General features: G+C 39.6%; 1 protein-coding gene across 1 annotated transcript in view; it reads right to left on the reverse strand.

Annotated features, from left to right (window-relative positions):
- The window catches only part of LOC135475759 (E3 ubiquitin-protein ligase lubel-like), a 33,777-nt gene that overhangs the window by 12,596 nt on the left and 7,534 nt on the right, over window positions 1-13,647 (reverse strand). The window contains exons 7-20 of the mRNA XM_064755697.1: window positions 12,704-12,902; window positions 11,317-11,434; window positions 9,737-10,843; window positions 8,691-9,065; window positions 7,178-7,441; window positions 5,713-5,985; window positions 5,171-5,377; window positions 4,340-4,516; window positions 3,507-3,605; window positions 2,859-2,948; window positions 2,078-2,192; window positions 1,305-1,423; window positions 870-983; window positions 323-471 (exon numbers count right to left, since the gene is read on the reverse strand). Of these exons, the coding sequence (XP_064611767.1) occupies window positions 323-471; window positions 870-983; window positions 1,305-1,423; window positions 2,078-2,192; window positions 2,859-2,948; window positions 3,507-3,605; window positions 4,340-4,516; window positions 5,171-5,377; window positions 5,713-5,985; window positions 7,178-7,441; window positions 8,691-9,065; window positions 9,737-10,843; window positions 11,317-11,434; window positions 12,704-12,902 (3,406 nt within the window). The remainder of the gene's footprint in view (window positions 1-322; window positions 472-869; window positions 984-1,304; window positions 1,424-2,077; window positions 2,193-2,858; window positions 2,949-3,506; window positions 3,606-4,339; window positions 4,517-5,170; window positions 5,378-5,712; window positions 5,986-7,177; window positions 7,442-8,690; window positions 9,066-9,736; window positions 10,844-11,316; window positions 11,435-12,703; window positions 12,903-13,647) is intronic.

The following is a 13,647-nucleotide window of genomic DNA, read 5'->3' on the forward strand; positions in this document are numbered from 1 at the left end:
TCTTTAACATGCTCATCACACACGAACTTGCAATGAAATTGAAACTGTTTTGAAAAGAATTTCCACCCAGTCCTATTGCAACGCATAAGACCAGTACAAAATACATAGCACAACATCGCTACTTTAGCAATACTGGGAACCTAAACCCACCAATGGGCAGAATTCTGAGGATCTACATCATCCCGTTTACGTGTTTTTTTCTAACCATGTTAAAATTTGCAGACTGACCCTATCATGCCCTAAAGTCAAGACGTCATATCAGAAAGGGAGGTCACTTTGTTGTTGTAATGTGATTTCTCGAAACTAGAGTATTAATACTCACTGGCAGAGGCCTGCATGTCCCTCCTTCACCTCCCTGCCACACGCCTCATCCTTCCACCTATCGGACAGTTCCTTCTGTTCCTGTACTGGACAAAACCGCGTGTTTTCCTGACCTGGGGGTGGGGCGATATCAAACTCCACATTCTGCTTCTGTACAAGAACAACAAAATCACACAACATTAGCGTCTTTTATATGTTTAATTGGGGTTTAACATCCTTTCCAGCATTTCATCCTTTCAGTTGTTTCACGACAGTGACTTCATGTAGAAGATCATATCCAGTGCCGACGTATTTACAGACATGTCACCTCACCCAGGAACATTATAGTGACACAGGACTACTTTGCCATGCAATGACATGCTTTACCATTCAGTGTTCTAATACTCCACGGCAAAACATGTAGTCTAATTATGGCCTTGATGGTAAAAAATTACTATGCATTTACTCACATTAAGACCAAACCCCCAAGACAGCATACAATAAACCATGAGTATCAACTGTGCGGAAATGTAAATAAAAGCAGGCAAAAAGTTCGACTAAACTTTTACCTTTAACAACTTCTGAAGCTCCTCCACCTCATTATCTCTCAGGTAGAAGAAACAGTTCCTGGGGTGATGGCAGTGGAGGCCTTGACTATGACACCAGAGAAACTGCTTACAGCTCTGTGGAAAACGACGTGAAACATGTCAATTCAGAGAATTTATACCCCGTGCTGAATGTGCTATGGGAAAGCTGATCTGAGTTTTAATACGCCAAAATGAACTTGCACAAAAATTTCAGCAAAACCAGACAAAACCAGCCCAGAAACCAATGACCAATCAGAATCAAGGAAATGTTGAAATATGCAAAACTATGGATTAGGCCAGACCAGACTTCACAAAAAGAACCCCCACATTAGTGTACATGGAGGTATACTGTGTGGAACTGTGGAAGACTTCATGTTCAATCTGGCCAGAATCATCACCACAACTCCGTGTCCTTACCTCGGCTCTCCTAAACGGTAACATACAGCCACTGCAGAACTCGTGCCCACACTGAGGACATTTGAAATGCATACAACCACCCTTAGCCAGCGCGTATCGCATCTTACAGCTGGGGCACACTGGCAAGAAAAAAACCCCAAAAAACATAACATTTCTTGTACTTAGTAACGAAATTAGACTTACTGCCCACATACCGTTGTTAACAGTAAAGCGGAAAAAGTGAGTAACAAAGAAATCCTGGTTTCAGCAGAAAATTTCCCATTTGTTCAACTGAGAAGTGTTTTCCATGATCAAGTGGTGACATTAACAAACATGTACTGCTGAGGTCACTTTTATGGCAGCCCAAATTCTGTGAAGTTCACAACAAGGCAGACTACAGATTAATGGAAAGAATCCATGAAACTTATCTAGAGTAATCCATAGCCAAAAAGTTGAACAACACACATGTAACAAAAGAAATACATCTAAACAGCCTTCTAGAGCTCATCACCAGCCACATAAACAAATACATGTAGGTATGGAAGTACCCATACAATGTCATTAAACAACAGCATCAAATTACCAAACTGCAATCATAATTCTGGCTTACAACTGGAATTCAATTGTTGTGTATGTTTAAAGTCATAATGTTCTTAGGCTGAAATACATGATTTATCACAGATTTATACCAAGATGTGATCCTGCATTCTTGCCTGATAATCTCGGCAAAATCAATACCACACTCCAGACAAGGGACGCCGATTTAGAACTCATGCAGCACTGACAAAACCTACCTATTCCATTTTGATCCAGATGTCGTGCAAGACCTGTAGCTTGATTCTCTGGACTATTATCAAACTTCCACTGGGCAAACTCTTCACAGGACAAGCCCTCATGCTGAACTTCCCACTGTTCACAAAACATATCAATGCGATAAATGTATCATTTCCAATTAATAAAAAAAAATAACAAAATAATAATTATTATTCTGTGACATTATTATTATTATCTATAAAATAATAATAAATAGTATTCTGTGAAGTAATAATAATTATTATTATTCTGTATGATAGAATAAGGATTATTTTTTAATAGAAATTTTTCCTTGAAATAACCTTAACAACAATAATTATTATTATTCTGTGAAATAATAATTATTGCTATGATAATAATAATTTTAATAGTGCATGTAACTTTAATAGTGCATGTAATTTTAATAATAATTTTTTACAGAAATTTTTTCTTGAAATAACCCTCAATATTTAAACCTTTACTGGCTTGAGAATGTTTCTTTTGAATATATTGTCTGAGGATGTTTGCTGTGTGACAATTTCAGACAAAAAGTTACTATGGTCAGACATTGTTTCTGATATATCTCCATTCTTCAAGTCCACTCATGGGTATCTATGTGTATTCATTGTAATAATACAACTGTAGTAAGTTTTTCTTATTTTTTCTACAGATTTTACATTTGCTTAAATACAAACATATTTTACAAAGCTAAAATCAGACCTATCTATCGCTGTTATGTAAATTACATCTATCCATCCACGTAATACTTATTCATATACTTACTGGCTTTTTACACTTGAAGCAGGTATGTTGATTACAAGAAGTACACTCCATTTTGAGCTGGTCAGCATTGAAGATAAACCCATTGCCACACTGCAAAGGTAGCACCATATTTTTAAATCTTTATATTAGCCTATGAACTAAATGTTAAATACAACAAAAGATTATTCTTCAAAACTGTGTTGTTAATGAAATCTGATTCTGACTTCAACGTTGTTTTCCTTGTATTAAGATTAGGCCTGTAATTGCTATTCATACGCTTCTCAACAGCTCACGTTTTCAACAAAATGCATCACTGAGAACCATTTTATGGAATTCTACAAGAAACCCATCCAAACGTTAGTCATTTCTTATGGCTTATGTCGTTTCAAATTACAAACCATATTCAATCAAATTTGGCCCAGCAGTTCTGGATATAGAGCGCATGGAGACTGCTTGCAAAATGTCAAAATTATGTATGAATATTATGTATGAAACAAGGAAGAGATACACTGTTGACACCCTGAGCCTGATAATTAAAAGTCCCCTCACATAATACAAGATTTGAAGTTTACAGACCAAAAATATTTGTGTTAAATATGAAGTGAATTAAATATGAAGTAAATCTGCTTCTTTTACACTTGAGATGTTATCTTGTTTTAATACACTCACATGAGCACACCAGCGGAAGTTTGGGTCTTGCATCAGCCTCCAGTCCCTTAACTTGGTCTGGAACATTTCCCTCACCTCTCTACTAACCAACATAGGTAGCTGCAAAAGTGTTACAAGGAATGGTATGCATAATATTACAAATCAACAGTGTTTTATTCCATACACATGATTTTTTCCTTGTATTTTGGTTATTTATTTATTTATTTACTTGATTGGTGTTTTATGCCGTACTCAAGAATATTTCACTTATACGACGGCGGCCAGCATTATGGTGGGAGGAAACCGGGTAGAACCCGAGGAAACCCATGACCATCCACAGGTTGCTGGCAAACCTTCTCATGTATGGCCGGAGGGGAAGCCAGCATGAGCTGGACTTGAACTCGCCGCAACCGCATTGGTGAGAGACTCCTGGGTCATTACGCTGCCCCAGCACACTAACCAACTGAGCCACAGAGCCCCCTTTTGGTTATTTAGATACAGGTTCACAGGTACCTGTATATGATTAACTCAATAACAAAAGTTATATCCAGATTTATAAACACTATTCACATTGAAAACTGAATCAACATCTTGGTTTAATTCACAAGGGAATCATTCGTCTTTGTAAAATTTGGTCCTTTGGTCAAATCCCTATCTTTTTCATTTTCCAAAATTAAAAAAAAAAAGAATTCTACAGACCAACGCTAATTTTTTTGATGGGGTTGTGCTACATCCAATAAAGAATTTATTAAGGATGGCCTGACTTGTGTGTTTATACTATGAGAACTTTGCATGCATATTTTTATACATCGTCACTGATCTCGTCAAACACTGGTGAGGCTATGCTCACTCACCAGCATGTCTAGGAAGGTGAAATGTTCCTGAGCGGCCTGGTCATCCTGCTGTATATCCGGTCTCTGGCACACGGGGCAGGCCCAGTTCCTGATGAACTGCTCCTTGATGACTAGCTCCAAGTGCTGGGTCAAACACTCTGTGCAGATCTTACACGGACAGTGGGTGAAATTACGAATCTGAAGAAGGGAATACATAAGAATTGGAAAACTCATCATTTTATACAAACATTTAAAAAAAAAATACTTAAAGAAAAAGAGGGTAAGGAAAATATGATTTGACACAATTTGATCTGTCACCTAGTTAAAGCTGAATGGTACCCAAACTGAATATTTAAATTTCCACAGAACACTTCTGATCTCATCTTATCTCATGTAAACAATATTCTGCCTTAACTTTCTGAGACCACTTTCATAAAACTTCACAAGTCATATTTCTTGTAACGTTTTCGTAAGCGACACTGTATACAGGTTATAGCGCCGTAAGTCGAGGTCATTTCCGAGGAAAAGATACTTAAACTTGATTCATGCAGTTTTGTGAACGGTGCCCAGGCTTTAAAGCTGCTGCACACAGTCATACAGGTTTAAAACGTTATTACTTTGATTTTTGTTTGCCATGCAAAAGAATTTTTCACATACACAACAGCAGTCAGTTTTAAAGGTGGAGGAAACCAGACTGCCCAGGGTAAACCACTGACCTTTGGTAAGTAAATCATACAAGCTGTCCCTTCTGCAATGTTACAGAAGAAAATGATGTCTTCTACTGCGATTAGGACCTTTTCAAGCACCCAAAACCACTAGACCATGGCCTACCCCAAGGGTTAGAGTACTTGCCTTGCTCATGGGATAGTTGGAGAAGCAGATTTCACATTCCTGTTGGAGGTAAACGAGAGAGCTGGCAACATCCCCGCAGTTCTTCACAGCCTCAATCACATCCTGGAGAGCAAAGTTCTGGTCAGGGCGGGTGAAGATGTGGATGACAGCCTTAGCTCTGATCCAGCCCTGAAGCCTGCCCTCTACCAGCACCATTCGTACACGACGCTAGAACAGCAAAACCCATCCATGAAAAGTCTTACAAAATCTCTTGTGACCAATGGTGTAAAAGAATACTTATTAAAATGAACAAAACCAAACAATTCAAAACTATGTGTAAAAGTTTTCACTTTTCTTTTGTACAAAAAAGTGAGTAATTTTTCTGCATCAAATATTTGAACAAAATGCATTTTAATAGAATTCTTCACTTTTTTTAAAGAAAAAAAAAATGAAGAATTTTTGTGCATCAAATAACTGAAAAGATGACAAGGGCAATGATAATACTGGGTCCAAAAGAAGGCTGGATTCAAGCTAAATAAGAATAATGGACAAGAAGAGCTTACCTCATAATCTACAGCTCCATCCCGAACCTTCTCCTGAAAATCTTCATGGCTAATCACACTGTTGGCCACCAAGTCTTGTTCGTGATTGGCTGCTGCCATCAGCAATGCTTCTGGTTGGCTGTTATTAGGATTCTGCCAAATACGCTCTAGGTAAGGCTGCAGCTGAGCTTGCTGAAGATCTGTGAGTGCCTTCTCAACGTCTCCCTTCCTTTGATGCAGACAACGTAGGATTGCCTCCCTTGGAAATGGCCCCTCCATGACTAAATGCTGGAACTGGACAAAGGTCAAGCAGAAATTAGACAGGGGGCATGGGACACATAAGGGAGACCAACTTAAACAGGCAAACGTCAAATATGCCAAAGCGGATAGTTTAATAGTTCATGCCTTCAAGACAGATTTTCATTTTGTAAAAAGATTTGGGAAGTCCAGAATAAATGTTACGTAATATTTAAGCCATTCAGAGGAAATTTAAAAATCCCCTCATGAAATATATGTAGATGCACAACAGACAGCAATGGCAAACTGTGTCAAATGCATGTTGTATATTCTACCTATCTAAGCTGAAAAACATCATCTTCATTTTTAAAAGCTTTCTCGACATCTCTGTAACTGACATTAGCTGATGTTGTATTTCTCGACATCTCTGTAACTGACATTAGCTGATGTTGTATTTCTCTACATTTCACTGCCTAGAAAATAGATGTCATTGTCATGAGATAACCTACTTCCTGCATACCTCAATAAGAGGGGTCCCACTTCTCATATTATCACATCTCAAAAACAATCTTCCATTATGCCATAAATGCTATCATGTGGTAAGTGAGGAAAGCTACTGGGCCAGTAGATCATAGTGTATTGTATTTGATCAGATTGTCATAGTTTCTACATGTATATGATATGACAGTCAGTTTTATGGGTGGTGGAAACCCGAGTGTCTAGTGTAAACCACCAACATTTGGCAAGTTACTGACAAACCTTCCTTCACAAGACATACATGTACATGCCATACTGGTGAAAAGACAAGTGACCTTCAACACATGTATGCAAAACTAAGTTATTTACTTATTTGATCGGTGTTTTATGTCGTGCTCACGAGCATTTTAATAGGAAACTCACAAAACTCCTTCCAACCTGTATCAAGACGGTTCAAAACTCTGAACTCATTAATTCTTTGCTTTATTACGTTACAGTTATCTGTGTATGTGTGCTCATAAAACATATACATACACACGCACTGAAACTAGAAGAAAACGATGTCTTCTACTGTCATTTGGACCCTCCACGTGGCTCGTCCTCGAGTCTCCCATTATACAACATTGTTAGCATTGAACATGAATACGGTGAGAGTAAACCAGGGAAAAAATTACAAGATACAACAATGACAGTTATCTGTAAGTTCATTGTATGATGCTAGATTTCTCTGGTCACTTGAAAGACAACATTTACCACGTTTGCAAGTACATACGTTTTTCTTCCTTTTGCTAACACAGTCTTTCACGGCCTCTTCGACATTTCCCCATGCCTTTTTCAATGACTCTTTCGCCTCCACATCTGTTATCTGCCCAATGTCATTGTGGGTGCTAGCTTGGCCTTCGCTGGTTGCCAATGCGATGACTGTGTCAATCATATCTTGCCAGTTTTCTTTTAACCAATCGACAGGCTTTTTATTTCCACACATTTCCAAAGCAATCTGTAGTTCCTCTGGCACAAAGCCGAGCTTGTCGGCATCCTGTAATGTTACAGGAAACAGGCCTTGGTATTACAGTAACAAATCTTTGCCATATATTATCCTGTTTACACTGCATATTTGTATTATTTTTAATTGTTCAGTTTGTGTTCAAGCCATGATCCTCCAGTTTTCAACTTAACAAGGTTCATTAACTGTACAATCCACATTTATATGACAAAACATACCATGAGCAAAGCAATGACTTGGCCTCAACCAGTTGCTGTGAACATATATTCTAACCAAAATTCCATGAGCAAAGCAATGACTTTCTCGCCTCAACCAGTTGCTGTGGAGACAAATTCTAACCAACATACCCTGAGCAATGCAATGACTTTCCTGCCTCAATCAGTTGTTGTGAATACATATTCTAACCAATATACCCTCAATAAAGCAATGACTTTCTTGTCCTCAACCAGTTGCCGTGGAGACAAATTCTAACCAATATACCATGAGAAAAGCAAGGACTGTCTTGTCCTCCATCAGTTGTTGTGAAGACAAATTCTAACCAACATACATGTATCCTGATTAAAGCAATAACTTTTTTTGTAATCCACCAGTCGCTGTGAAGACAAATTTTAACCAACACATCCTGAGGAACAATGATTTTCTCATCCTCAACAAGATGCCTCGAAAACAAATTCTAACCAAAATACCCTGAGTAAAGCAATGACTCTCTTGCCATCCAGCAGTTGCTGCGAAGACAAATTCTAACCAACATACCCTGAGTAAAGCAATGACTCTCTTGCCATCCACCAGTTGCTGCGAAGACAAATTCTAACCAACATACCTTGAAGAGCAATGATTTTCTTGTCCTCAACCAATTGCTCCGAAGAAAAATTCTAACCAAAATATCCCGCGCAAAGCAATGACTTTCTTTTCCTCAACCAGCTGTTGTGAATACATATTCTAAGCAATATACCCTGAGTAAAGCAATGACTTTCTTGTCCTCCACTAGTTGCCATCGAAGACAAATTCTAACCAACATGCTCTGAGGAGCAATGATTTTCAACTCCTCAGCCAGTTGCTGTGAAGAAAAATTCTAACCAACATACTCTGAGGAGCAATGATTTTCAACTCCTCAGCCAGTTGCTGTGAAGAAAAATTCTAACCAACATACTCTGAGGAGCAATGATTTTCAACTCCTCAGCCAGTTGCTGTGAAGAAAAATTCTAACCAACATACCCAGACAAAAGTAATGACTTTCTTTCCATCGATCAGTTGCTGCGAAAACAAATTCTTACCAACTTACCCTGAGCAAAGCAATGACTTTCTTGCCATCATCCAGTTGCTGTTTTGCTGCCCTGTGATGATTGACAGCCTCTAGGGCTTGTGCTACGTCTCTGCTCCCCTCCCAAGACAGCCCAGCAGAGGAAGCTGATAGTCCACTGTCATTTGGCGATGTCTCCAGTGAGTCAGCATTTGCAAACTCCAGCCCACCAATCTGCTCTTGGTGACTAAGTTCTGAATGAAACTCAGATTTTGGGGTGCGTTTTTCTTCTATTTGAGGATCCAGCTTAGTCTCAGCTTCAAAGTTCTGAGAATTCTGCACCTTCTCTAGGCGGTCATCTGGATTTTGCATCATTATGAGAAAACGTTTCTGAGCTTCCTTCTTCTCCAACACCACCTAGTCATGAAAAAATTAACATGACAGATTTACTTCATGAGGTGGCCAGTTTGTTGAACTATAGTCCTTGACAGTTTTCAGTTATCATGGTTGCCACAATGTGCTTGCCAAGTAGCATTAGTACAATCGTAATCATTAATTCCATTAACATCAAAAATTAACACATTTTCTGTATAAAAAAACATTTGCTTGGAGGAAAACTATGGATATCAGTAATAATTTGATTCTGAATTACGTCATGCTTGGCATTCATACTTAAAACGCCTGTTTTTCTTGGCCTAGACAGCAGAAAAGACATGTATTCTCAGAAGAGTCTTATTTTTTTTCACATTTCTTTACTCGTGAGTAAGGCTGCACTCAAGAATATTTCATTCATGTTCGCTCATTTGCATCACTCATATTAATGATGAAGTTTATTGCCAAAGCAACCCTCTGCAAACCAGGAGAAAACAACTGCCCTTTACAAAAACCTGCTGATACAAGGCCAAAACTGAACCTATTGGATTTGCATGGGTCAAACCTACCCACAGGACCATCCAAATGCACCTACATGTACATATACGTATAAAACGTAATTAACAAATACAAAAATGTTTTCAGAAATTATAGAGCACAACAGAAAATAAACTTGAATTTTCATTACTGGTGACAACAAATAACCTAAGTCTAACCTGTTCAATCTCCTCGTGGACATTTCTGGTAAGTAGCCCCAGGGAGTGGGGCTCCCTTGGCTTCTCCCCTAACTCCACCTCCTCTGGTACTAGCCGGGGGCCATCACTGGTCCTATGACATATCAGGCAAATGTTAGCTCCAGGTTTGTTCAGGTATGTACAGTGGCTACATTCCCACTGGTGAGGCACTTGCTGCTTTGTAGAGTGAGGAGTCGAGCCTTGTTCCTGGGCAACCATGCCACCCATTTGGTCTGGGTCAAGTCTGGTCCATGAAGTAAGGTTTATCTTTGGGGTCCTGTTGACCTTTGGGGACCAGCTACTGCCCGCACCAATGTGAATCTCAGGGGTCTGCTTGGGCTGAGAACTCGGAGCACGTGGCAGGGTGGAGTATGACTTGTGTCCAACCACTTGGACTTGGCGTCGATGCGGTAGGCTCCCAGATGAATTTGGCTGCTGCACCGCACTGGGCATACCGATGTGGGACAAGGATGGACTGGCTACAAGTGGGTGAGATTTAGCGGGAGGGTAGTGGAAGACTGGCAGGGACGGGGAGGAAGTTAGGGGCAGATGTGATCTGACTGGGGGTCCTCCAGGGCCAGTTTGTCTGCACACTGACGGGGGATAAAACACATCCTGCTGCTCAATGCTAGGCTCCACACCCAATCTCGGAGACCTATGTTTCTCCACAGCTGCCTGCGCTGATCCAGACAAAATCTGGATTTTAGTCAACAGCTCCATTTTCTTCCTTAACTTCATGTCCTTTGACTGTGTTATTTGCAGGTATTTTGGATCATTGTAAAAATTGGCCGATGAAGCTATCAATGACTCCAGGGACTTCTCCATTGAAACTATTTCATCCTCCAAGGCGGCCAGTTTTCTCTGTGCTTCTGCTTTTGGGGAGTCATAGTTCTCTGTAAAGAAGACATCTGGTAATGGAGCTGGCATTCCTGGTGAACTCCTTTGGTGACCTCCTTTGGCTTCCCCAACCTCTCCAAGGCTGGAGTTTCTCTGAAGATCAGCCGAACTATGCATCACTTGATCACTTGAGAAAATTGGCAAATTTGGCACAACTGCTCCAGATTCATTACATTGTCTCCCTGTCGAATCCTAACAATACAAAAAAAAAAAAAAATACAAATCCATGTTTAAAAAATAAAACAATAAAAACCCATTCACCAAACCAATTGTACTTTCCAATGAGATCTGAATTAATGCTCACTGATTGGTCACAGATTTTGACCAATGAACACACTTGCTGTACAGACCTACATGTTAGTGTATAAATGCAAAAACAAATGGCCTTTCCGTCAAGTATTTTGGGTAATTCTAGACGGTTGATAAATTGCAATTCACATCACAGCATTTTTTTCCCAAATTCCATTTGAGCCAGAGAATATGTAAGCTGCTAGAATTTAAGAATAACATGAACAGTTACAATAAAACCCCAAATGATATAAACTGACAAAGAAGCCGAATTTCACCGGTTACTGTCACCACTTGCCAACTATCATACTGTCATTGCTGTTCTACATGGCTGTAGTCTTAACATCATAAGATCTCTGCCAAAAGCTCACACCGACCTTTGTTTCAGGACTACTTTCTTCAATGGAGTAGTAAGAATCATCTGAATGGGTCGGGGAGGGTTCCCGGGGCTGACTTGGCTGGATGCTTAATGAGTTACCTATAGGTGGTGCTGTACTGGAAACAAGAAGGTACATGTACATGGAGCTTGCTAGAAAATGAATTCTTAGTAAGATAAGGAATCTCTGCTACCTGAGACAGTCAAAGTCATTCGTATTACAAGCCTGAAACCATGTGCCTCACATTTCTGAAAATATTTTTAATAATAGATAATAATTCACTGATTTCATTAATAATTTCATTTTATGTATGCAGCTTTCTTTTTTTTGATGCAACAATTCAAGCTGTAGATTTGTGCACAGCACAATAGAATAGTCAACAGAAGTGCAGCTACAGTCATGTGTCAATATGTGTGCAGCTACAATCATGCTGTCAATATGTGTGAAACTCCAGTAATAATGTCAATATGTGTGCAACTACAAGCATGGTGTCAATATGTGTGCAGCTACAATCATGATGTCAATATGTGTGATGCTACAGTAATAATGTCAATATGTGTGCTGCTACAGTAATGATATCAATATGTGTGCAGCTACAGTAATGATATCAATATGTGTGCAGCTACAGTTATGGTGTCAATATGTGTCCTGCTGCAGTCAATCATGCTAGCACACTAACCACTCGGCCATAGAGGCCCCATGTGTGAGTAGTCTGCAAAGCATAATGGAGCCTGTTCTACAAAGCACTCACAACCTGTTCTTTTCATGAAGACATATAGCCAAGATGTGTTACCATAGTAAATTTGTTTGAGGCAGAGTTGCATCAGCTGTGTAGAACGAGCCCATGGTGTCAACGTGCTCCTACAGTCATAGTGTCAATATGTGTGCAGCAATAGTCATGGTGTCAATATGTGGCAGGCAGCGTTGCGTCAGCTGTGTAGAACAGGCCCATGGTGTCAATATGTGCGCTCCTACAGTCATAGTGTCAATATGAGCAAACCATTACGTGTCTGAGATACATCCTGGTCAAGACCAGAGCCAAGTCAACAATACAATATCTTGATTCTAACAGGAGACCTCATTGGCCAAAGGCTTGTCATCAGAACTAAATGCCCTCAACATCTCCTCAACCTTCATGCACTTTCACATGTGTTTACGTTGGGGTATTTCGAGGGTAATATTATTGTAGACTGGTGAAACTACACTTTTGTGTAGCTCATAAGGTGGTAAATTAGAGTAAGGTAGTTCTGCCTCAAAAACTGAAATGAATAGGTGTATATAAAGTTGAATTCAAAGTTGGCCTTTTACACGAGAAAAAGTTGAGAAATTAGGGTACTTGGTACTAGAAGAGAATAGCAATTCTCTGGTTTTCCTGTTCAGCCCTTACCTGTGCTTATTTGAACGGACATCTACAGCAGGTGAGGACTGGGATACTTCAGGTTCATTTAGGCGGTTTCGTTTGTGAGACTGCCTCTTAGGGTGTCGATGCCACTTCTCATCACAGGACACACACAGCTGCTTGGAGTCACAAATAGTGCAGATCATCTCAGGGGAGTTCTCACCACAAATGTCACAGGTGCTGATGACTGTAACACACACACAACATACATGTGATACAAGTAACACATGTGTGGTACAAGTAACTGATGTGTGATGCAAGTAACACACACAGAGCAGACGTGTGATAAATACCACACACACAGAACAGATGTGTGATACAAGTATCACACACAGAACAGACCTGTGATACAAGTGTCACATACAGAACAACCTGTATTACAAGTATCACACACAGAACAGGCCTGTGATACCAGTAACACACACAAAACAGGTCTGCGATACAAGCACCACACACAGAACACATCTGTAATACAAGTAACACACAGAACAGACCTGTGATACAAGTATCACACACAGAACAGACCTGTGATACAAGTATCACACACAGAACAGACCTGTGATGCAAGTATCACACAGAGAACAGATCTATGACACAAGTATCACATTATACAAGTCACCAGAATACACACGAAAAGGGAATGGTTGTACTATGGAATGAAATTTCATCAAAAAAGCTGTGGGATGCAAGACATTAGAATACACACACAAAACGATAGATGAATGAATGATTACAGCTTATGTCCTGTACTTGTGATTATAAGTCAAGAGCATACACAAAAACGAAAAGAATACAGGTTTATGTACTATGGAATGAAACATAATGGGAACAGATGTGTGATACAGGTCAAGAGAATACACACAAACAAAAAGAAAAGAAGTACTTATGGAATGAAATACAAACAGAAGAGATGTGTGATCCAGGTCAAGAGA

This window comes from Liolophura sinensis, chromosome 9, assembly GCF_032854445.1.
Source record: "Liolophura sinensis isolate JHLJ2023 chromosome 9, CUHK_Ljap_v2, whole genome shotgun sequence".
In the NCBI taxonomy this organism is placed as follows: Eukaryota; Metazoa; Mollusca; class Polyplacophora; order Chitonida; family Chitonidae; genus Liolophura; species Liolophura sinensis.